The sequence below is a fragment of the Salvelinus sp. IW2-2015 genome, linkage group LG21, assembly GCF_002910315.2.
Source record: "Salvelinus sp. IW2-2015 linkage group LG21, ASM291031v2, whole genome shotgun sequence".
In the NCBI taxonomy this organism is placed as follows: Eukaryota; Metazoa; Chordata; class Actinopteri; order Salmoniformes; family Salmonidae; genus Salvelinus; species Salvelinus sp. IW2-2015.
The window spans coordinates 1,932,060-1,953,888 of record NC_036861.1 but is presented as its reverse complement, the minus strand read 5'-3'; the positions used below and the strand labels follow the sequence as shown (position 1 = coordinate 1,953,888).

At 42.1% G+C, this 21,829-nt stretch overlaps 1 protein-coding gene and 1 long non-coding RNA gene across 5 annotated transcripts; both read right to left on the bottom strand.

The window, feature by feature from the left end:
• Positions 1-4,042: 4,042 nt before the first annotated feature.
• LOC111982374 (uncharacterized) lies at positions 4,043-8,361 on the bottom strand. Its single transcript, XR_011473766.1, has 3 exons — positions 7,707-8,361; positions 6,222-7,651; positions 4,043-6,124 (listed from the first exon to the last, which is right to left on the bottom strand). It is a non-coding gene; the product is annotated as an uncharacterized lncRNA (long non-coding RNA).
• Positions 8,362-11,213: 2,852 nt separating this feature from the next.
• LOC112081376 (keratin, type I cytoskeletal 14) lies at positions 11,214-17,167 on the bottom strand. Of its 4 annotated transcripts, XM_024147840.2 has the most exons (6): positions 16,720-17,167; positions 16,205-16,366; positions 15,945-16,064; positions 15,415-15,635; positions 13,037-13,122; positions 11,214-12,922 (listed from the first exon to the last, which is right to left on the bottom strand). In XM_024147840.2, the coding sequence occupies exons 4-6, from the start codon at positions 15,549-15,551 to the stop codon at positions 12,816-12,818; spliced, it is 330 nt and encodes a 109-aa protein (XP_024003608.1). In that variant the 5' UTR covers positions 15,552-15,635; positions 15,945-16,064; positions 16,205-16,366; positions 16,720-17,167; the 3' UTR covers positions 11,214-12,815. The 4 variants fall into 4 exon arrangements, 1 of the variants encoding a protein (XP_024003608.1); XR_011473762.1 differs by lacking the exons at positions 11,214-12,922; positions 13,037-13,122 and having other exon boundaries at positions 15,548-15,635; positions 15,945-16,067; positions 16,202-16,366; XR_011473763.1 differs by lacking the exons at positions 11,214-12,922; positions 13,037-13,122 and having other exon boundaries at positions 15,548-15,635.
• Between the last annotated feature and the right edge of the window lie 4,662 nt (positions 17,168-21,829).

The window sequence follows — 21,829 nt, the reverse complement described above, 5'->3', positions numbered from 1 at the left end:
AACTTTGCTTTATGTTTGATGTCATTTCAAGTCATTGTTTAGCCGTTGATATAACTTATGTAGCCTCTGTTTTCATCATGCTAGCTAAAAAGTATTTGTTTTTATGCGAACGTACAGTATTTTCATATTAGTATACTTACCCATTCTTCTTACCTCTTTTGACYTGTTGCCAAGGAGGCCCTGAAAAAGRAAAGGAGAGCCTCACACCAACGTTTCAACAGACTTCATCAGGGTATAATGACAAACACTGCGGGTCACTAGTTTATATAGTGTCAAAGGACACACACGTGTCTGTAATCATGGCCGGGTTTGGCTTGATGTCATTGGTTGATTTACAAATATAAATCAAACATATAAAAAGCAGGAATGAATAACATACGATCATATATACAATTTGGCTACATAGGCCAACAAACATTTACAATGGATAGCAAAAACACAACAATCATAAGAATGGCTTCAGATCAAAGTCCACGTTGAGACCTCAAAAAGAAAGGAGGACCAAGGCACTCTTCATATAATTCATTAAAATGCCTTTATTTGTTTGGCATGTTCAATGGAAACAAAGTTTAAAAACTCAGACACATTTTGACTGCATGGCCTTCGTCAGGGAGTACAACGAAATGATACGTTGAGACCGAAGGGAGCAAGGGTCTTTAAATTAAGAATAATTTGACAATAATTTCTCAAGGTCACCCCCTTAGGGAGGGTGACGTGTTCGATGCCGATGTAGCGAAGGGACGAAATAGAGTGGTTAGCTTCCAGAAAGTGGGCCCGCAACTAGGTACGTCGAGTTTTTACACCAAATGGTGCTACTGTACAATGCTCAGAGATTCTTACTTTTAATTCGCGCTTCATTTTATCCACATMATTTTTACTACAAGGACAAGTTATAAGATAAATAACTGCCTTAGTGGAGCACGTGATAACACCTTTGATTGGGATCTGTTCCCATGTTTGAGGGTGTTTGAAGGATCTACATTTGTAAGTGCCATTATATTGAGCACAGCCATTACACTTGTAGTTTCCATCCGGTWGAGGCTCAAATAGACGTTGTGCAGGGGTATTTTGGTAGCTGAGATTTCTGCCCCGCAAGAATACGACCAAGGGAGGGTCCAAAAACACATTACCGATACTGCTATCAGATCTTAGAATGTGCCAATGTTTGTGAACGATTCCCTTAATGTGTTCAGAGCACATCTAATAGAGCGTAGTGAGAGAGCAAAGATGCTTATTTTTGCAAGATCAAGTCTCAATTTGTATCGGTCTGACCATTTTTGTACCCCCTCTCCTTGAATTTTCTTTGCATCTCACCAATATTTCGGTCGAAATCTGATCGTTTTTTGCAGATTCTTTCGATTCGACAGAATTGGACGTAGGACAAACAGTTTTTCAAGGGAAGCAGGTGACAGCTATCAGCCTTCAACAAACTGATACGATCAGTAGGTTTCCTGTAAAGATCAATGTATAGAACATTATCCTCACACGAAATCAGAAGATCAAGGAAACGGATTTGACGTGTGTCAGATTGCATAGTGTCACGCCCTGACCATAGTTTGCTTTGTATGTTTCTATATTTTTTTCGGTCAGGGTGTGATCTGAGTGGGCATTCTATGTTGTATGTCTAGTTTGTCTGTTTCTATGTTTTTGGCCTGATATGGTTCTCAATCAGAGGCAGGTGTTAGTCTTTGTCTCTGATTGGGAACCATATTTAGGTAGCCTGTTTTGTATTGTGGGTTGTGGGTGATTGTTCCTGTTCCTGTGTTTGTGTTCACGTTACGGGACTGTTTCGTCRTCGTTCATTTTGTCGGTTTATTGTTTTTGTTCGTTGTTAAAGTGTTCTATTAAATGGATAATCATCACGCTGCATTTTGGTCCTCCTCTCTTTTGCCCGACGAAGAACGTTACACATAGTAAACCTCAGGTGCTCAGAACAAGTTAACGAGTTAATAAAAGCATGGAATGCCTGGAGCTGGTTTGCATCACCGCTCCATAGAACAAAAATATCATCAATATACTGTTTGCAAATAATAATGTTAGGTAAAACAACGTTTTTGAGAGGTTTGAGAATTGACTGTTTCTCCCGGTAACCCACATGCAAATGAGCATAGTTAGGAGCCATAGGGGATCCCATAGCAGTACMCTTTGTCTGGATAAAGAAATTGTTTAGAAATATTACATAGTCATGTGTGAGTACTATTTCAGCCAATATTATAAGGCATGCACTGGAAGGGAGGTCATTTGGGTCACGTTGCAAAAGAAAATGTTCCATGGCTTCAATACCGCCCTCAACATAAGACTGGAGACCATTGTTAGTAAGATAAACATTGTTTATCAAATATTTATCTCACTTGTCTTATGCACCTCTGTTTGCAGATGATTGGTAATGGCTTAAGTTATAATTGGTTGTCTCTTGTGCTTGTTTTTATTTTCTTAAAGGTGACGTGGTGGAGAAATGGGTCTGCAACAAAAAAAAGAGGATATGAAGATATTTAAGTCAAAGCTGAATGAGGACAAGGCCTCAACTGGATTAAAGGTTTCATTAATTAATGTAATTAATGTAATAAAAAAATGCATTTGAAGTTTGTATACGCTTATTTGTTTTTTGATGAACATGGAGGAATTGTGCAGGAATGTGGAGGTTTTACATAGTAGATAACCAAACGCTCAATAGTTAACACAGTAGTCATTAAGAAAGATTGATTTGAGTAGGAAATACAGTTTGTAGTCTTCACCAGTAGTGAAACGTCCCAATTTATCACACATTACTACTTAAATCACTACATAAATCACTACTGGTTTACTACACATCTCAATAGCAATCAAGTAGTAAAGCCAGTAGGTTTTGATTAGATCTTGTGTAGTAGTGATCCGTAGTACTTTTTCATGAGGGAGACCGCCTCCTTTGCAACATGTTACAACACACACTTACTCKATGAGCAGTTGTTTTCTAGTTAATCGAAATAAATGTCTGTAAACTCACTCACTACACAAGATTTGGTGGCCTGTGTGGTTAGCGCCACAGACCCTGGCACACATGTATGGCCTCGTCTACYAGAGTCGGCATCAGCTCAGGGATCAAGTAAGATCTGCATGGCATTCGTTTGGATCTGGGCGACCACACTATGCAGGACTTCTTCCCCGCTATGGCCATGAAGGCCAACCCCAGCTGTGATGACCTCCACTGCAGGAAACAGCAGGACGACTATAAGGTAACCAAGGCCCTTTCCTCTCTCTCTCTCTCTCTCTCCCTCTTTGTCTCTGTCTCGTTATCTCTCTCTCTGTGTCTCACTCTCTGCTTAGCCCATCATGGCCATGGTGTGTGAGGGGATGTGTATGATCAAGTACAGTTTTAATTGATTGTGTTGTGTGCTTTGCCGCCCACAGAAGAAAGTGTTGTAGAAGGTGGTGTAGGAGGAGGTGGTTCACAAGGAGTACAATTGGGGTGAGCTACAGCTTTGATATTGTCTCAATGTGCTGWACATAGTATGTAATCCTGTCTAAGTACCACTACTGACATACTGTATGTAACTAAAACATTCTCTGCTGAAACTACTGACGGATTCTCTGTACACACTTTGTTTCAATCAGTGTAGGCTCCTCAGAGGAGGAAGGGGAGGAACATCCTCCTCAGTGAATCTCAGGGGAAAAAATGGTGAAACAATTTTGGAAATATTATTTAGATAAAACTATACTAAATATATTTACGTCACCAAATAACTGATTAAAATTCACTGTTTTGCAAGGAAGGTCTACAGGGTAGCACCATGATGTAGCTGGAGGACAGCTAGTTTCCCTCCTCCTCTGGGTACATTGACTTCAATACAGAACMTAGGAGACTTGTTGTTCTCACCCCCTTCCATAGACTTACACAGTAATTATGACAACTTCCAGAGGACCTCCTCCAACCTATCAGAGCTCTTACAGCACGAACTGACATGTTGTCCACCCAATCAAAGGATCAGATAATGAATCTAGTACTGTAAGCATAAGCTACAGCTAGCTAGTACTGCAGTGCATAAAATGTGGTGAGTAGTTTACTCAAAGAGAGAGAAAGACTATAGTTGAAGAGTTTAACATGTTMATTTCTTCAAAAATGAAGAAGCAAGAGCGAAAGAGCTAGCTAGCTATATTTTGTAGTACTTTATTTTTCACTTACTTAGCTAGCAAATGCAGTTAGCTAGTTTAGCCTACTCAAGCACCTGGCTCAAACAGAGAGGGRTGCAATRTTAGCTAGCTGGCTATGGCTATCCAACACTGGAACTCTTCCAAGTGAAGGTAAGCTTTTGGTTTTATTAATTTATTACCAGTGGGGCCCGCGGGTGTAACTGCTAAACTGCTTGCTGTACTGCATGATTGTAGCGGGTTTACTTGAGCGTTAGTTCTAGTAGCTATGTTGATTTTGGCTCTGTACTCCAGCAATGATAATAATTTGAGCGTATTTTCATCCCTATCGGGTGAACCATTTAGAAGTTAGAGCACTTTTATACATAGTCCCCCCATTTTAGGGGACCAAAAGTATTGGGACAAATTCAAGTGTGTATTAAAGAAGTCAAACATTTAGTATTTGGTCCCRTCTTCCTAGTACCCGATGATTAAATCACGCTTTTACTGTAACTCTACAAACTTGTTTGCTGTTTGTTTTGGTTGTGTTTCAGATTMTTTTGTGCCCAATAGAAATGTATGGTAAATAATGTATTGTGTCATTTTGGAATCYCTTTARTTGTACATAAGAATAGAATATGATTTTATACAATTCTACATTAATGTGGATGCTACCATGATTACGGATAGTATATTTGTGCATCTAACTTTCTCACTCATCATTATTCACGATTCATTCAGGATTATCCGTAATCATGGTAACCACATATTATACTTTTGACCACTTTAATACACATATAATTGAATTTGTCCCAATTAATGGAGTAGAGAGCCAAAACAACAAAAAATGTGTCACTGTCCCAATACTTTTGGAGCTCACTGTAGGTGACAAATATATTTGAAAAGCAACTTACATTGACATTTTGGTAATTTAGCAGATACTCTTAGCCACAGCGACTTGCAGTCGATTGTGATATTGGTGATATTGATTTATCATTATCAGATTATCATTATACAATTGAAATTGAMTTTTGACAGATATATGCTTCCATAGACAGTAACAGAGCAGTGGTCATTTGGAAACATTTGAATATGCAATAAAAACCTTCATAAACCGGTGTTGACATCATTTCATGATTACATTAATAATATATATTTATGTTTTGAACACTTAACAATACAGCCATTGAACAGACATTAAATAAAGCATATTTCATATTTCAAAAGTTAGCTACAGTACTCTTGACAGGTGACACCACTACACTGTTCCATCCCAAAGCAGCGTAACAATCTATTCAGAGTGTGATGAAAGTTGTTCTTCTCAGGAATGCAGGCTGCGAACCCTGATTGGCCTTCAATTGTACTTCCTTGATTCTTCCGGTCCTCTCCACTTTCTCCTTCTCAAAATGCATTCGAGGAGAAGATGCAAATCMAATCAAATCAAATGTTATTGGTCGCATACACATGGTTAGCAGATGTTAATGCGAGTGTAGCGAAATGCTTGTGCTTCTAGTTCCGACCGTGCAGTAATATCTAACAANTGTTATTGGTCGCATACACATGGTTAGCAGATGTTAATGCGAGTGTAGCGAAATGCTTGTGCTTCTAGTTCCGACCGTGCAGTAATATCTAACAAGTAATCTAACAATTTCACAACAACTACCTTATACACACAASTGTAAAGGRATGAWTAAGAATATGTACATATAAATATATGRATGAGCRATGGCCGAACGRCATAGGCAAGATGCAGTAGATGGTATAGAGTAAAGTATATACATATGAGATGAGTAATGTAGGGTATGTAAACATTATATAAAGTGGCATTGTTTAAGTGACTAGTGATACCTTTATTACATCCAATTATTAATTATTAAAGTGGCTAGAGATTGAGTCAGTATGTTGGCAGAAGCCACTCAATGTTAGTGATGGCTGTTTAACAGTCTGATGGCCTTGAGATAGAAGCTGTTTTTCAGTCTCTGCAAGGTCCCTCCCTCTAACCTTCTCCACCAATGCATTTCTAGATGGAGACGAGGAAATGGACACACAGGATCAATGAAAGGCAAATGAGATCCACCACCTGTGTTCTTGGAAGGGGCAGTAGAGGGAGGGGTCACCTGGGGGCATGTGGGAGAGGTGTGGGCCCTCGCGGGCTAAACATGTCCCCACGGGACTAGTATCGACACGGGGCCTTCCACAAACCAGAGACTGTTCCGACTCTTTGATCTCCATGGATCGCTTGTAAAGCTCTGCTACTTTCTCAAAGACCCCCTCCGCACAGCTGGGGGAAAGAGAGGGAGGAGGGAGGAGAGGAAGATGGACAGAGAAGAGAGAAAACAAGGTTTAGAAAGAGATATGGGCCTCCCGAATGGCGCAGTGGTCTAAGGCACTGCATCGCAGTGCTAGCTGTGCCACTAGAGGTGCTGGTTCGATTCCAGGCTCTGTCGCAGCCGGCCACGACCAGGAGACCCATGGGGCGGCGCACAATTGGCCCAGCGTCGTCCGGGTTAGGGGTGGGTTTGGCCAGCCGGAATGTCCCTGTCCCATCGTGCAATGGTGACTCCTGTGGCTGGCCGGGCGCATGCACGCTGACATGGTCGGCAGGTGTACGGTGTTTYCTCTGACATGTTGGTGCGGCTGGCTTCCGGGTTAAGCAGGCAGTGTGTCAAGAAGCAGTGCGGCTTGGCTGGGTTGTGTTTTGGAGGACGCAGGGCTCTCGACCTTCGCCTCTCCCGAGTCCGTACGGGAGTTTCAGCGAGGGGACAAGACTGTAACTACCAATTGTATACCACAAAATTAGGGAGACAAAAAGAAAAAAGAAAGAGATAATAGGTTGATGATAATGATGATTAAACTAATCGTTCAGCATAGTACTGTATGTATATTAACAATAAGATGGTGTGTGTGTACTCAACAGAGTACAGCTAGGTTCTTCAGATTCTCTCCGACCCGTGAGCGTCCCAGACTGTCCTCATACACTCTCATAGCCTGTTTATACAGGGGCAGCGCCTCACTCTGCTTCTTCTGTCAGACACACAATAACACACAGTCAGACCAATGTACAGACAGAATCTGTGAGAAACAGTCTGAATTTCCATTTGAAGTCCAATTAAGCTGGGAAATCAAACCATACACATGCTGTATGCTTTCCAGCAGTTCCCATCTTTCCCTAATATGCATGCAGCAGACCTGGGTTTAATGTGAAAAATCATTTCAAACACCTAATCTGTGCCTGTTTGAGCTTGCCTGGCTTAATAAACCAAAACAAGTCCCAAACCTGCAAACCCTGTTTGAGTTTGCCCGGCAAACTCAAGAAAACTCAAGTATTTGAAAGGATTTGAACCCGTATCTGGTATGCAGTGAACTGTTAGCATTGTTGGTCCTCTCAGCACTTGGCAGCAGATGCCAGCCAGGTTGACCAATGCTGTGGCCATACTGGGGTGTTTGGGTCCAAAGCCAGCTCATGCATAGCAACAGACTTCTCCAGTTTCCCCCTGGACAACACATCTCCTCTGTCAGCTTCACAAATCAGGATAACACTCTGCCTCTACCTYGTCTCTCTCACTGCCTCTGCCTCTACCTTGCCTTGTCTCTCTCGCTACAAGCTAATAGAACTCAAGGTCTCCAGGCTAACTGCCAAACGGTAATACACATAACACTACCAGACATTGGACGGTTGCACAGACTCAGATTAAGCCTATACTCTCTTTAGAGGAGGACTTGACCAAAGTATTTATTCCATTGTCTTTACATTTTTTTGTGTTTAATTGATCATTCCATGGAGCATTGTGTGGTGTTCACTTTGTTTGTTGGGTCTGTAAAATAATTAACAATATTAAAAGGAGTGGTTCACGTATTCTGAACCAAATCTCAATTTTTTTATGTAAATGGTATGTTATAGAAGGGTGCAGCCACTTTTTTGTGATTTCACTTGGTTTTGAGGAACGTACCCCACCCGCGACACACTTCCTCATTGCTCGTTCTGCAGTATGGGGGCTGCGGATAAACATGAACAAAGGCTCCAAAATCCCCCAAATACTTCCTTTTCGAAACAGCAAAACTCTCTTATTTTTTTTTTTTTTAAATAAATGTACCCCTTTTTCTCCCCAATTTCGTGGTATCCAATTGGTAGTTACAGTCGCTGCAACTCCCATACAGACTCGGGAGAGGCGAAGGTCGAGAGCCATGGGTCCTCCGAAACACAACCCAACCAAGCCGCACTGCTTCTTGACACAATGCCCACTTAACCCGGAAGCCAGCCGCACCAATTTGTCAGAGGAAACACCGTACCCCTGGCGACTGTGTCAGCTTGCACTGCGCCCGGCCCGCCACAAGAGTCGCTAGTGCGCAATGGGACAAGAATATCCCTGCTGGCCAAACCCTCCCCTAACCCGGACGATGCTGGGCGCAATTGTGCGCCGCCCCATGGGTCTCCCGGTCGCAACCGGCTGCAACAGAGCCTGGACTCGAACAGAGAATCTCTAGTGACCACTGCACCACTCGGAAAGCCCAGCTCTCAGTATTTTGACGCAGGTCTTTAGATGTTGTACACATGAAATTGTGTCATTCAGAACTTTATCTGCAACATTATGTTGCGACTAGAGTGATACTTCTCCGTCTATTCTAGCAGCTTCACGGAGAATGGAACAGCTGGATAGGAGAAATGGCTCAAGTCACACAAAATGGTGTAACTTTGCGGATAAAGCTCAGAATGGCACAATTTCATGTGTACAACATCYAAAGACCTGCATCACTATAGTGAGAGTGTTTCTGTTGTAAGAGGACATATTTGGGTGTTATTAATCAATCAATCAAATGTATTTAGAGCCTTTTTTACATCAGCCGATGTCACAAAGTGCTATACAGAAACACAGCCTAAAACCCCAAACAGTAAATAATGCAGATGCAGAGTCTTTGTTCATGTTTGTTTTGGTGCCCCCATACTACACAACAATGATGAGGAAGTGCATCGCTGGTTGGGGTAAGWTTCTCAAAAACAAGTGCGGTCTGTACACTTCTATAACAGTCTGTACACTTCTATTTCTGTTCTTCACTTCTAATAGCATGCCATTTACATCCAAAACACAGATTTGGTTGTAAAAAAAGTGAACTTCTCCTTTAAAATGTTSCCTTAATGGGATTATATGCAACATCCCCATGGCGTCTTGATTTGAAATGTACCATCTTCTCAACCTACCCTGCGTTTGTAGAGCAGGCCCAGGTGTTTGAGGGTGTAGGCCAGGGAGGGGGGCTGGGTCCAAGCTCTCATCCTGATGTTCAGGGCTATCTCGTACTCTGCAGTCTCGTACTCCCTCCTCTAAGTGTGAATGGCAGCTAGGTTTTCGAGGGGCACAGTCAGGAACACTTTGGCTGCCGGAGAAAACACAGTAGGGAGACACAGTTTAACATAMCAACATGATCAAAATCATTGGATGTAGCGAGTCTGGCGCCGGAGAGGATGGCTGCCGTTTCTCTTAACCAACTGTGCTATTTTGTTAGTTATTTCGCRTTGTTTGTAACTTRTTTWWAAAAAWTATTTTGTACATAATCTTGCTGCTACCGACTCTTATGACCAAAAATAACTTCTGGACAGCGATTACTCACCTCGAACTGGAGGAAGATTTGTTCTTTAACGAGTCAGGCGCAAAGGATATACTGCTTACTCGGGAATGACCCCAAATCCCTGTCATTTGCGTGAAAAAGGGGGCGGAGGTCGGGCTGCCTTCTGAGAATTCATAGGCGAGTGRGTAAACCTCCACTACCATCTGTTCTATTGGCCAAYGTRCAARATTATCCTACCGAGACATTAAAAACTGTAATATCTTATGTTTCACAGAGTCGTTGCTGAACGACGACACGGATAATATAGAGCAGGCGGGATTTTCCATGCATCGGCAAGACAAGGAAGCTACGTCTGGTAAGACAAGGGGCGGGGGTGTGTGTCTATTTGTCAATAACAGCTTGTGCGCAATGTGTATATTAAAAAAGTCTAGAGGTATTGCTCGCCTGAGGTAGAGTAGATAATGACAAGCTGTAGACCACAGTATCTACCAAGATATATATTATTCGCAGCCGTCTATTTACCAGCACGAACCGATGCTGGCACTAAGACCGCACTCAACGAGCTCTATAATGCAATAAGCAAACAAGAAAATGCTCATCCAGAAGCGGTGCACCTAGTGGCCGAGGACTTTATTGTAGGCAAACTAAATCCGTTTTAACTCATTTCTACCAGCATGTCACATGTGCAACCAGAGGGGGAAAAAACTCTAGACCACCTTTACTCCACGTACAGAGACGCATACTAATCTTTCCCTCTTCCTCCATTTGGCAAATCTGACCATAACTATATCCTCCTGATTCCTTATTCCTTACAAGCAAAAACTAAAGCAGGAAGTACCAGTGACTCGCTCAATATCGAAGTGGTCAGATGACGCGGATGCTACGCTACAGGACTGCTTTGCTACCACAGACTGGAATATGTTCCGGGATTCATCCAATGGCATTGAGGAGTATACCACCTCAGTCGTCGGCCTCATCAATAAGTGCATTGACGACAACGTCCCCACAGTGACCGTACGTACATATCCCAACCAGAAGCCATGGATTAGAGGCAGCATCCGCATCGAGCTAAAGGCTAGAGCTGCCACTTTCAAGGAGCGGGACACTAATCTGGACGCTTATAAGAAATCCTGTTACGCCCTCAGACGAACCATCAAACAGGCAAAACGTCAATAAAGGATTAAGATTGAATCCTACTCCCATTGTTCTCTGCAGATCCTCTCAAACTCTGTCAGATTAAATAGAAAATAATTGCTTATAGAGTTAGTGTGTGTTGTGACATACAGTCGAAGCAGGCGGTCTCCCTCATGAAAAAGTGCTGCTGAATTCCTACCGATCACAACTACACAATATCTACACAAAACCTCTGTATGATGAGCTGAATGTATTCTAACACGGCGTGCTCACTCACACCTGACTACATCCAGATCTGTCCCAGCTYGTTACATGCCTAGGAGAAAAAAGATGACCCAACGTACATCATCTGATCATCACCAACTCAATAATGAATGTTTTAGTCAGGAAATAATTACATGTTAGTACTCACGTTTATTTTAAGAGTTTTATTTTAAGTGCATTTCACATGGGTCACACGTTCACAACATCATTAATAGGGAAATAAATAATGTAGGAAAATGGGGGAAGAGGAATGTGGAGTACTGACCGTGTTGATGGTCAGTACTGACAGTTCTGCTCTTAGAGCAACAGAAGACCCAGTTGACTCAAACTTCCCTTAGAGCAGCAAAATGGTTTACTAGCAAGCAAAACACGTGGGTCACAAAACAGGTCTGCCCCACATGACCTGAATGATGGGTTGAAGCTGCATCTCCTCCCACCTCCTCCTTCTTTTTCATTGGTTGTCTGATGCAACCAATCATAATCCGTTCTGCTCTGAGAACATGTTGGAGTAAGTGAAATTCCCAAGAGTGTTATGCTCATATAATGTAGGGCACAGTATGTGTGTTGGCCTCATCCACTCTGCAAAGGTATTTCTTTTCAGCTTTTGAGAGGACAGCAACAGACCCTCAACTATGATATCAGYGTGCTGGAATGCATTGACATCYATATTTAATCAACAGCCAACTGTATTAGGCCTATAGAACATGTATCATGTCATAGGCCTACAGMACATTCTTTCCTTWATTTAACTAGGCAAGTCAGTTAAGAACAAATTCTTATTTTCAATGACGGCCTAGAAACAGCGGGTTAACTAAGTTGTTCAGGGGCAGAACGACAGATTTGTACCTTGTCAGCTCAGGGATTCAATCTTGCAACCTTTCAGTTACTAGTCCAAYGCTCTAACCACTAGGCTACCTGCCACTCCAACATTAACTCTAAMCTTGTCATAGAGTACAGAGAACATACATGACTTGTGGTCCAGGGAGTAAAATAACTTTATAATGGCTGATGATGCAAGTAATACTTTCTATAATATCACTTATGTAACTGTAATAATATGTTTCCACTTTACTCACTTTTAATTGGGCTAGCCAAAGATTTAAACAAGAGACCTGCCACCTGGTGGCAATGAATGGAAAAACAGGAAAAACATATTCTAGAAATAGTATTCCATTTGCCATATGATAGAGCCATATAAGAGTTATAAGGTAACATTAGTAAATTACATCAGTTATCATTCAGCTGATGCAATCCTGTCAGAAGGGAAATATTACAGTATGCGACCATGACATTATTTATATATATATATAGATGGGGCTTGAACACCCGTCAGCAGGGGTATGTGTGGTCCAGGTGTATGTTGTCACGCCCTGTGATTTGGGGTGGGTATTCTATGTTCTTTAGTTCTATTATTTTTATTTCTCTGTTTTGGCCGGGTAGGGTTCTCAATCAGGGACAGCTGTCTATCGTTGTCTCTGACTGAGAACCATACTTAGGTAGCCCTTTTTCCCACCTGTCTTTGCGGGAAGTTAACTTTGTTTGTGGCACATAGCCCTTTAGCTTCACGGTTGTTTTGGATTGTTTTTGTCGGTGTCATATAAATAAAGGAATATGTACGCTCACAACGCTGCACCTTGGTCTACTTCTGTTGACAGCCGTGACATATGTGTGGTCAAGGAGTATGTGTGGTCCAGGAGTATGTTTGGTCTGTTACCGCTTCACCAGATCCCAGAACTATCTGGCCTTCTCAGTTAGTTCATATCCTGGACCTTCTCATGAACTGAGGTGGACAACACCTTCCCATCCACCATCTCCTCCACGATCACCCTCACCCGCTTCTGCATGTGTGGGTTGTACTCTGTGGAAAGAGCCACAACACAGGAATTAATTCATTCRTTGTGTGTATTATGGGTAACAACACTTGATTCTTCATTAATTAATTCATTTGATTAATTATTCTCTGCATGCTCACCTTGCACCACTTCCTGGACTTGTTGCACTTCCTGGAACTTCTCGACCATGATCACTTTCCTGACCTCCTGTCTGGTCTCCACATGCCTACGGGAAGAACTCTTACGGTTAGCTAATCTCACTAACACACATCTTGATCTACTAGTTTGCAATCAGTGCTGTAAAGTACTTAAGTAAAAATACTTTATAGAACTACTTACAGTGGAAAGAAAAAGTATGTGAACCCTTTGGAATTACCTGGATTTCTGCATAAATTGGTCATCAAATTTGATCTGATCATCTAAGTCACAACAATAGACAAACATAGTGTGCTTAAACTAATAACACACAAATTATTGTATTCTTGTAAGCCCTTGTATTCTTGTCTATATTGAATGCTTCATTTAAACATTCACAGTGTAGGTTGGAAAAAGTATGTGAACCCATAGGCTAATGACTTCTCAAAAGCTAATTGGAGTCAGGAGTCAGCTAACCTGGAGTGCAATCAATGAGACGCGATTAGAGATGTTGGTTAGAGCTGCCTTGCCCTATAAAAAACTCACAAAATTTGAGTTTACTATTCACAAGAATCATTGCCTGATGTGAACCATGCCTCGAACAAAAGAGATATCAGAAAACCAAGGATTAAGAATTGTTGACTTGCATAAAGCTGGAAAGGGTAACAAAAGTATTTCTAAAAGCCTTGATGTTCATCAGTCTACGATAAGACAAATTGTCTATAAATGGAGAAAGTTCAGCACTGTTGCTACTCTCCCTAGGAGTGAACGTCCTGCAAAGATGACTGCAAGATCACAGCGCAGAATGCTCAATGAGGTTAAGAMGACTACTAGAGTGTCAGCTAAAGACTTACAGAAATCTCTGGAACATGCTAACACCTCTGTTGACGAGTCTACAATACGTAAAACATTAAACAAGAATGGTGTACATGAGAGGACACCAAGGAGGAAGCCACTGCTGTCCAAAAAAAACATTGCTGCACGTCTGAAGTTTGCAGAAGAGCACCTGGATGTTCCRCAGCGCAACTGGCAAAATATTCTGTGGACRGATGAAACTACAGTTGAGTTGTTTGGAAGGAACACACAACACTATGTGTGGAGAAAAAAAGGCACAGAACACCAACATCAAAACCTCATCCCAACTGTAAAGTATGGTGGAGGAAGCATCATGGTTTTGGGCTGCTTTGCTGCCTCAGGGCCTGGACAGCTTGCTATCATCGACGGGAAAATGAATTCCCAAGTTTATCAAGACATTTAACAGGAGAGTGTTAGGCTATCTGTTCGCCATTTGAAGCTCAACAGAAGTTGGGTGATGCAATAGGACAACGACCCAAAACACAGAAGTAAATCAACAACAGAATGGGTTCAACAGAAGAAAATATGCCTTCTGGAGTGGCCCAGTCAGTCCTGACCTCAACCCGATTGAGATGCTGTGGTATGACCTCAAGAGAGCAGTTCACACCAGACATCCGAAGAATATTGCTAAACTGAAACAGTTTTATAAAGAGGACTGGTCCAAAATTCCTCCTGACCGTTGTGCAGGTCTGATCCGCAACTACAGAAAATGTTTGATTGACGTTATTTCTGCCAAAGGAGGGTCAACCAGTTGTTAAATCCAAAGGTTCACATACTTTTCCTACCCTGCACTGTGAATGTTTACACGTTGTGTTCAATAAAGCCATGAAAACGTCTAATTGTTTGTGTGTTATTAGTTTAAGCAGACTGTGTTTGCCTATTGTTGTGACCTAGATGAAGACCAGATAACATTTTATGACCAATTTATGCAGAAATCAAGGTATTTCCAAAGGTACTTTACTTTACTATTTATATTTTTGACTACTTTTACTTCACTACATTCCTTAAGAAAATATTGTACTTTTCCTTGACACCCAAAAGTTCTCGTTACATTTTGAATGCTTAGCAGGACAGGAAAATAGTCCAATTCACGCACTTATCAACCGAACATTCCTGGTCATCCCTACTGCTTCTGATCTGGCGGACTCACTAAACCAACATGCTTTGGTTGTAAATTATGTCAGAGTGTTGGAGTGTGCCCCGGCTTTCCGTAAATTAAAAAAAACAAGAAAATGGTGCCATCTGGTTTGCTTAATATAAGGAATTAAAAATTATTTATGCTTTTACTTTTGATACTTAAGTATCTTTTAAACAAAATACTTTTAGACTTTTACTCAAGTAGAATTTTACTGGGTGACTTTTACTTTTATTTTTTGAGATTTTCTATTAAGGTATCTTTACTTTTACTCAAGTATGACAGTTGGGTACTTTTTCCACCTGTGTTTGCAATGAGGTGCCAATAAACAGCTGTCACCCCCCCATCCCTTCCCCTCCCTCTCTTTCCTGCCAATCCATTATCCCCTCTCACCTGAATCCCTCTCCATCCAGCAGCCTCCTGTACTCAGCGATCTCCATCTCCAGCCTCATCTTGATGTCCAGGAGGATCTGGTACTCGGAGGCCTGCTGCTGGATGCTGACGTTGAGCTGCTGCAGCTCCTCCTCCATGCTGTTGATACAAACCTGCAGCTGGCTCAGCTGGGAGCTGTAGCGGCCATTTATATCAGCGACGCTCTGCTCCAGGTACCCCTTCTAGGAATGTGTTTATGTTTGTAAGGGATGAAGAAAATGGAGGAGGAAGGAGGGAGAGGGTAGTAGAAATGTATAAAGAGGGAGATGAAGAAGGGTAGAGATAGTTCGACTGGGTGTGCATGAAGGCGTTAGAACACCTTGACATTAGACCACTGTGGAGGTCTGRAAACATCTAACAAACTTTGATTTTGGAGTGTAATGTTCCTTTAAAGACCTAAAGGAATTCCATGTTTTAGGAACAGAGATAGGGTAAAGAGAAATGGGAAATGTTTAGGGATGCTGATTCACTAAGATGGTTTGACATCATACCTGAGTGAGCAGGCCATGCAGTTCAATCTCCAGGCTCTGGAAGGTCCTCTTCAGGTCGGTCACCTGAGACTAAGAGGTCTTCACCTCTGTGGTGCTGGTGGTGATCTGGCTCTGAAGCACCTCATACACACACACTGTATTAGTCAAGTATAGTACCACTTCACAAAATACATGTAAATTGTGCCTCTTACAAAACACATTTAGRGACCCATGCCCACACCCTTCGAGGCCCCCTGTCCTATTTTCAGAGGTTGCCTCACCTTGCTCTCAAACCACTTGGCAGCATCTCTCTGGTTCTTCGCTACCATGCCCTCATACTGGGTCCTCATCTCCTCCTGCACCTTGCTCATGTCCACTGAGKAAGCACAGTCAACCTCCACATTCACAGCACCACAATGCTGCGTCYGCATCAACTGCATCTCCTRACAACAGGAAAAGGGGSACAAATTGTGCTATAATACCTGRGATKTGYAGTTYACKTATAMACAGGGAAGGGCAAAAGCRCCTGAAAACAATGAGTTACTGTATATTTGAGTACTTATAACAGTGAAGTTGCCRTAGATTTGCTGTGAGTGAGTTTTGCCCCCATGTGGCCAAACATTGAAAGGTCTCAAACCCAGTGARAATTAATAAAGTGCAAAAASAATGCAAAAACTACAGGGGGTGCCATTGTGTCCTAATGAAAAACCACAGGCGGCTGTCCTGGCCCATTGACACTTCAGACAACAGCACAAGCATTAAGACTTGAGTGTGTGASGAGAAATGAGGAGGTTACCTCCTCATGGYTCTTCCTGAGGTAGACCMGCTCCTCCTTCAGCCCCTCAATCTGCATCTCCAAGTCTCCTCTGGTGAGCGTAAAGCTGTCCAGGACTCCTCTCAGACGAGCCACATCCCCTTCCATCTTCATAGTCATGTTAGCCTCCGTCGCTAACCTACAGGGGTTCAGGAAAGACTACGAGACAACAAACCTAGATACAACTTGCCAAACCGTGAACTGATCCATAGCCTCTGCATACCCCCATAAGCATTTCTGTAGATCTGGAAGGATTGGATCTACTCAATCTCAAACCTATAGGCCAAAGCTACAAACAGAAACAGTACACTCACAGAGGCTGTGTACAGTACAAACAGGAAGTGCACCTACTTCATCTTGAAGTCWTCAGSTGCAACTCTGGCATTATCCACCCGCAGGATCATCTGAGCGTTCTCCACAGACCTGGCATGGATCTAAATCAAAATCAAATCAAATTTATTTATATAGCCCTTCGTACATCAGCTGATATCTCAAAGTGCTGTACAGAAACSCAGCCTAAAACCCCAAACAGCAAGCAATGCAGGTGTAGAAGCATGGTGGCTAGGAAAAACTCCCTAGAAAGGCCAAAACCTAGGAAGAAACCTAGAGAGGAACCAGGCTATGAGGGGTGGCCAGTCCTCTTCTGGCTGTGCCGGGTGGAGTGTAACGGGTTTTCGTCCTGTCTGAAGAGGAGTATGAAATGTCGGACCAATGTGCAGCGTGGTAAGTGTCCATTTTAATTATTATAAATGAACACTAAACAATACAAAATAACAAAGTGCAAAATTCTGAAAAAAACGAAACAGTCCCGTATGGTGAAAACACTAAACAGGAAACAGAAATAATCACCCACAAAACACATGAAAACAGTACCTAAATAGGCTCCCAATCAGAGACAATGACTGACACCTGCCTCTGATTGAGAACCATACTAGGCCAAACACATAGAAATAGAACAATAGAACAAAACATAGAAAAAACAACATAGAATGCCCACCCTAATACGCCACTGAAAACCAACTAAAATAAAGGACTAACAAAGGAACTAAGGTCAGAGCGTGACATAAGGTATCTTTACTTTTTACTCAAGTAGTATTTTACTGTGTGACTTTCACTTTTACTTGAGTAACTTTCTATTAAGGTATCTTTACTTTTCTCAAGTAAGTATTTTACTGTGTGACTTTCACTTTCACTTGAGTACTTTCTATTAGGTATCTTTACTTTTCCTAAGTAGTATTTTACTGTGTGACTTTCACTTGAGTAACTTTCTATTAAGGTATCTTTACTTTTACTCAAGTATGACATGTGGGTACTTTTTTCCACCACATAATAGCGAGACACACAGGCATTCCAATTGACATTTGGAGGGAATTGCATGTAGGCCAAAGACAATAACGCGCACTCTTTAGCTTTTGTTACCGTCTTACGCTAATCGAGGCAGAAACTAAATATATCTACTTGTGATAATAGAACCAAAGGAAACAGTAGAAATAGCAGAAAGCCTGCCAAGTGATTAGGCACGCAATGGCGTCTTGGTTTCCCTGGAAATACCTTCGTCACACGGTGCCAAAGAAAGAGTCAAGTCAAACACTTCCTTTTAACCTTTAGAGTCACCAGAGAATACATAGAGGGCATCAAGTTCATTGTTTTTTTTAAATATGCAGTCTATTGGTGAATGAGGGGGCTTTGGGGTTTCAATGGGTGGTGGTTTGAGGATAGTGACAGTGAAGTCTTGAGGGGATGAGTTTACATAGCGAGGCATGTGTGTCACGTTGTCTTGTGGGTCCAGCGTGAATGAACGATTTGTACTGTTTTGGCTTAGAGGTAAGGTGCCGGGGGATAAGGCACCCGTATCCCTCAATCCTCTTTCTCTATGGACGGGCCAGGCCAGACCACTATTGTTGCCAACGAGAAGCATACCATGCAGAATCTGAACGACCGTTTGGCCACCTACCTGGAAAAGGTAAGGAAGAGTGATGGGGATGTGGATGGGATTAGGCGCGCTGCGGGATATTACGCACAGCCCACATTATGGAGACCGAAAGACAAGGCAGAGTGATAACTCTTTTCAAAAACACTACATAGTCGATGATACAGAATTGTTTTTTAGAAAGTGATCTTTAATCTTTCTTAGAAAGCATTTTGTTTTAAATAACCCTTTCATCATTACTATCCACAATGTTCATTTAATGTGATAATAAGTAGGCTGCAGTAAATTGTCCCTATAATATATATATATATATATTGTGGCAGACAGGGGGTTGGGTCAAGACGTTTACACAGATCAGACATGGACAGAGTATGATTTGCTCGGTTTCAAGGGTGTTATTAAATAGTCAATCAAAAGAAAAGGATAGGTCTCCCCATGAGACCCTCTCCGGGATACCGTCTTCTGGGCTCCAGGTCTTGCTATATTCCTGTGGGCACACAAACTAAACTCCTCCCTCCCTCCCCTCCCTCCCTCCGGTCCCTTCCTCGCTCGCTTTTGCCTGGGCACCGTCTCCAACTACACAGCAGTCACCTTACTTCCCCAAGTCCTTCCTGTGTGCTGCCCTTCTGGCAGCTTTATGGGGCTTGTAGAGCTGGTGAGCAATCAGCCCTTGATTACTCACCAACTCCCCAATCAGCCCCAATTAGTCCTGGGCGGAGAGCCCGTCGAGACCTGGCACGTCCAGCAGATGGAGCCATCGCCGTGTGTATTACCTCCGTCTGTCACCAGGCTCGACGAGTCTCCCCTGGTGGCTGACCTGCTGTACGCCAACTTATATATATTATTATTATATACACACTATACGGTCAATTTTTACTTAACTTGTAACTTTTTAAAAGCGATTTATTCCCTTCATAATTTTTCTAATTGCTATTGAGAAGGAAACAGTAACCTATAGTTTGCCTGTAAAGCTCCAAGGAAAGTCTCATTATTATTAAAAGACCACCTGTACTCCTATTATAAACACACGTTCCTAAATACATGAGGACCAGTGGTGGAAAAACTAACCAATTGTCATAAATTACCTTAATAGAAAATGACTCAGTAAAAGTGAAAGTCACGCAGTAAAATACTACTTCAGTAAAAGTCCAAAAGTCTTTGGTTTTAATATACTTAAGTATCAAAAGAAAATGTAATTGCTCAAATATACTTTAGTATCAAAAGTAAAAGTAAAAGTGTAAATAATTTCACATTCCTTATATTAAGCAACCCAGACGGGACAATTATTTATTTACATTTTTTGTACTGATTGTCTGGGGCACACTCCAACACTCTGACATAATTTATAACCAAAGCATGTGTTTAGTGAGTCTGCCAGATCATAGGCAGTAGGGATGACCAGGGATGTTCTCTTGATAAGAGTGTGAATTGGACCATTTTCCTGTCCTGCTAAGCATTCAAAGTGTAATGGTACTTTTGGTGTCAGGGAAAATCTATGGAGTAAAAAGTACACATATTTCTTGAGGAATGTGGTGGAGTAAAAGTAACAATTGTAAAAAAATATAAATAGTAAAGTAAGTAAAGATACCCAAAAGTACCTACTTAGGTAGTACTTTAAAGTATTTTTACTTAAGTACTTTACACCACTGATGAGGACAATGACATAGCAGGATTTGATAATTTATTTTAAATTCCATTTGTTGGGGATTATCTCATGGGAGTGCGCAGATTCACATAACGTGATGGCATGCGCCCCAAATGGTATCCTATTCCTATGTAGTGCATAACAGGGCCATAGGGTGGGGTTATATCCTGCCTGTTTGGCCTGTCCGGGGGTATCGTCGGATGGGGCCACATTGTCTCCCGACCCCTCCTGTCTCAGCCTCCAGTATTTATGCTGCAGTAGTTTATGTGTCGGGGGCTAGGGTCAGTCTGTTATATCTGGAGTATTTCCCCTGTCATATCCCATGTCCTGTGTGAATTTAAGTATGCTCTCTCTAATTCTCTTTCTTTCTTTCTTTCTTTCTTTCTTTCTTTCTTCTTCCTTTCTCTTCTTTCTTTCTTTCTTTCTTTCTTCTTTCTTTCTTTCTTCTTTCTTTCTTTCTTCTCTCCTCTGGAGGACCTGAGCCCTAGGACCTTGACCCAGGACTACCTGTTCTGATGACTCCTTGCTGTCCCCAGTCCACCTGGCCGTGCTGCTGCTCCAGTTTCAACTGTTCTGCCTGCAGCTATGGAACCCTGAACTTGTCACCGGACGTGCTACTTGTCCCAGACCTGCTGTTTTCAACTCTCTAGAGACAGCAGGAGCGGTAGAGATACTTCTGAATGATCGGCTATGAAAAGCCAACTGACATTTACTCTCTGAGGTGCTGACTTGCTGCACCTCGACATCCACTGTGATTATTATTATTTGCCCCTGCTGGTCATCTATGAACATTTGAACATTTTGGCCATGTTCTGTTATAATCTCCACCCGGTCAGTCAGAAGAGGACTGGCCACCCCTCATAGCCTGGTTCCTCTCTAGGTTTCTTCCTAGGTTCTGGCCTTTCTAGGGAGTTTTCCTAGCCACCGTGCTTCTACACCTGGATTGCTTGCTGTTGGGGTTTTAGGCTGGGTTCTGTACAGCACTTTGTGACATCAGCTGATGTAAGAAGGGCTTTATAAATACATTTGATTGATTGATTGATTGATTGATAGGGCTCTGGTCAAAAGACGTGCTCTATATAGGGAATAGGGTGCATTTCAGACAGACCCATGAACTGAACTGATTCCCTCCACTCTCTGTGTACACAGGTGCACTCTCTAGAGACAGCAATAGCAAGTTGGAGTTGCAGATCAAAGAGTTCTACGAGATGAGATCACCGACTCACAAGAAGGACCTCAGTGGGTCTATGCCACCATCACAGACATCCGCAACAAGGTACTTCTGGGTAATGTAGTCTTAATGTAGCAACCCACTGGGCACACACTGGTTGAATCAACATTGCTTCCATGTCATTTCAATGTAATTATGTTGAACCAACATGGAATAGATGTTGATTTGACGTCTGTGCCAGTGGGAAGGGAGGTGGGGATAGGATTGAGAGGATGCCAACAGGTTTGTGAAAGAAGAGAGTCATTAGAATGAATTAATAAGTGATAGATTAGAGGTGTATTCAAAG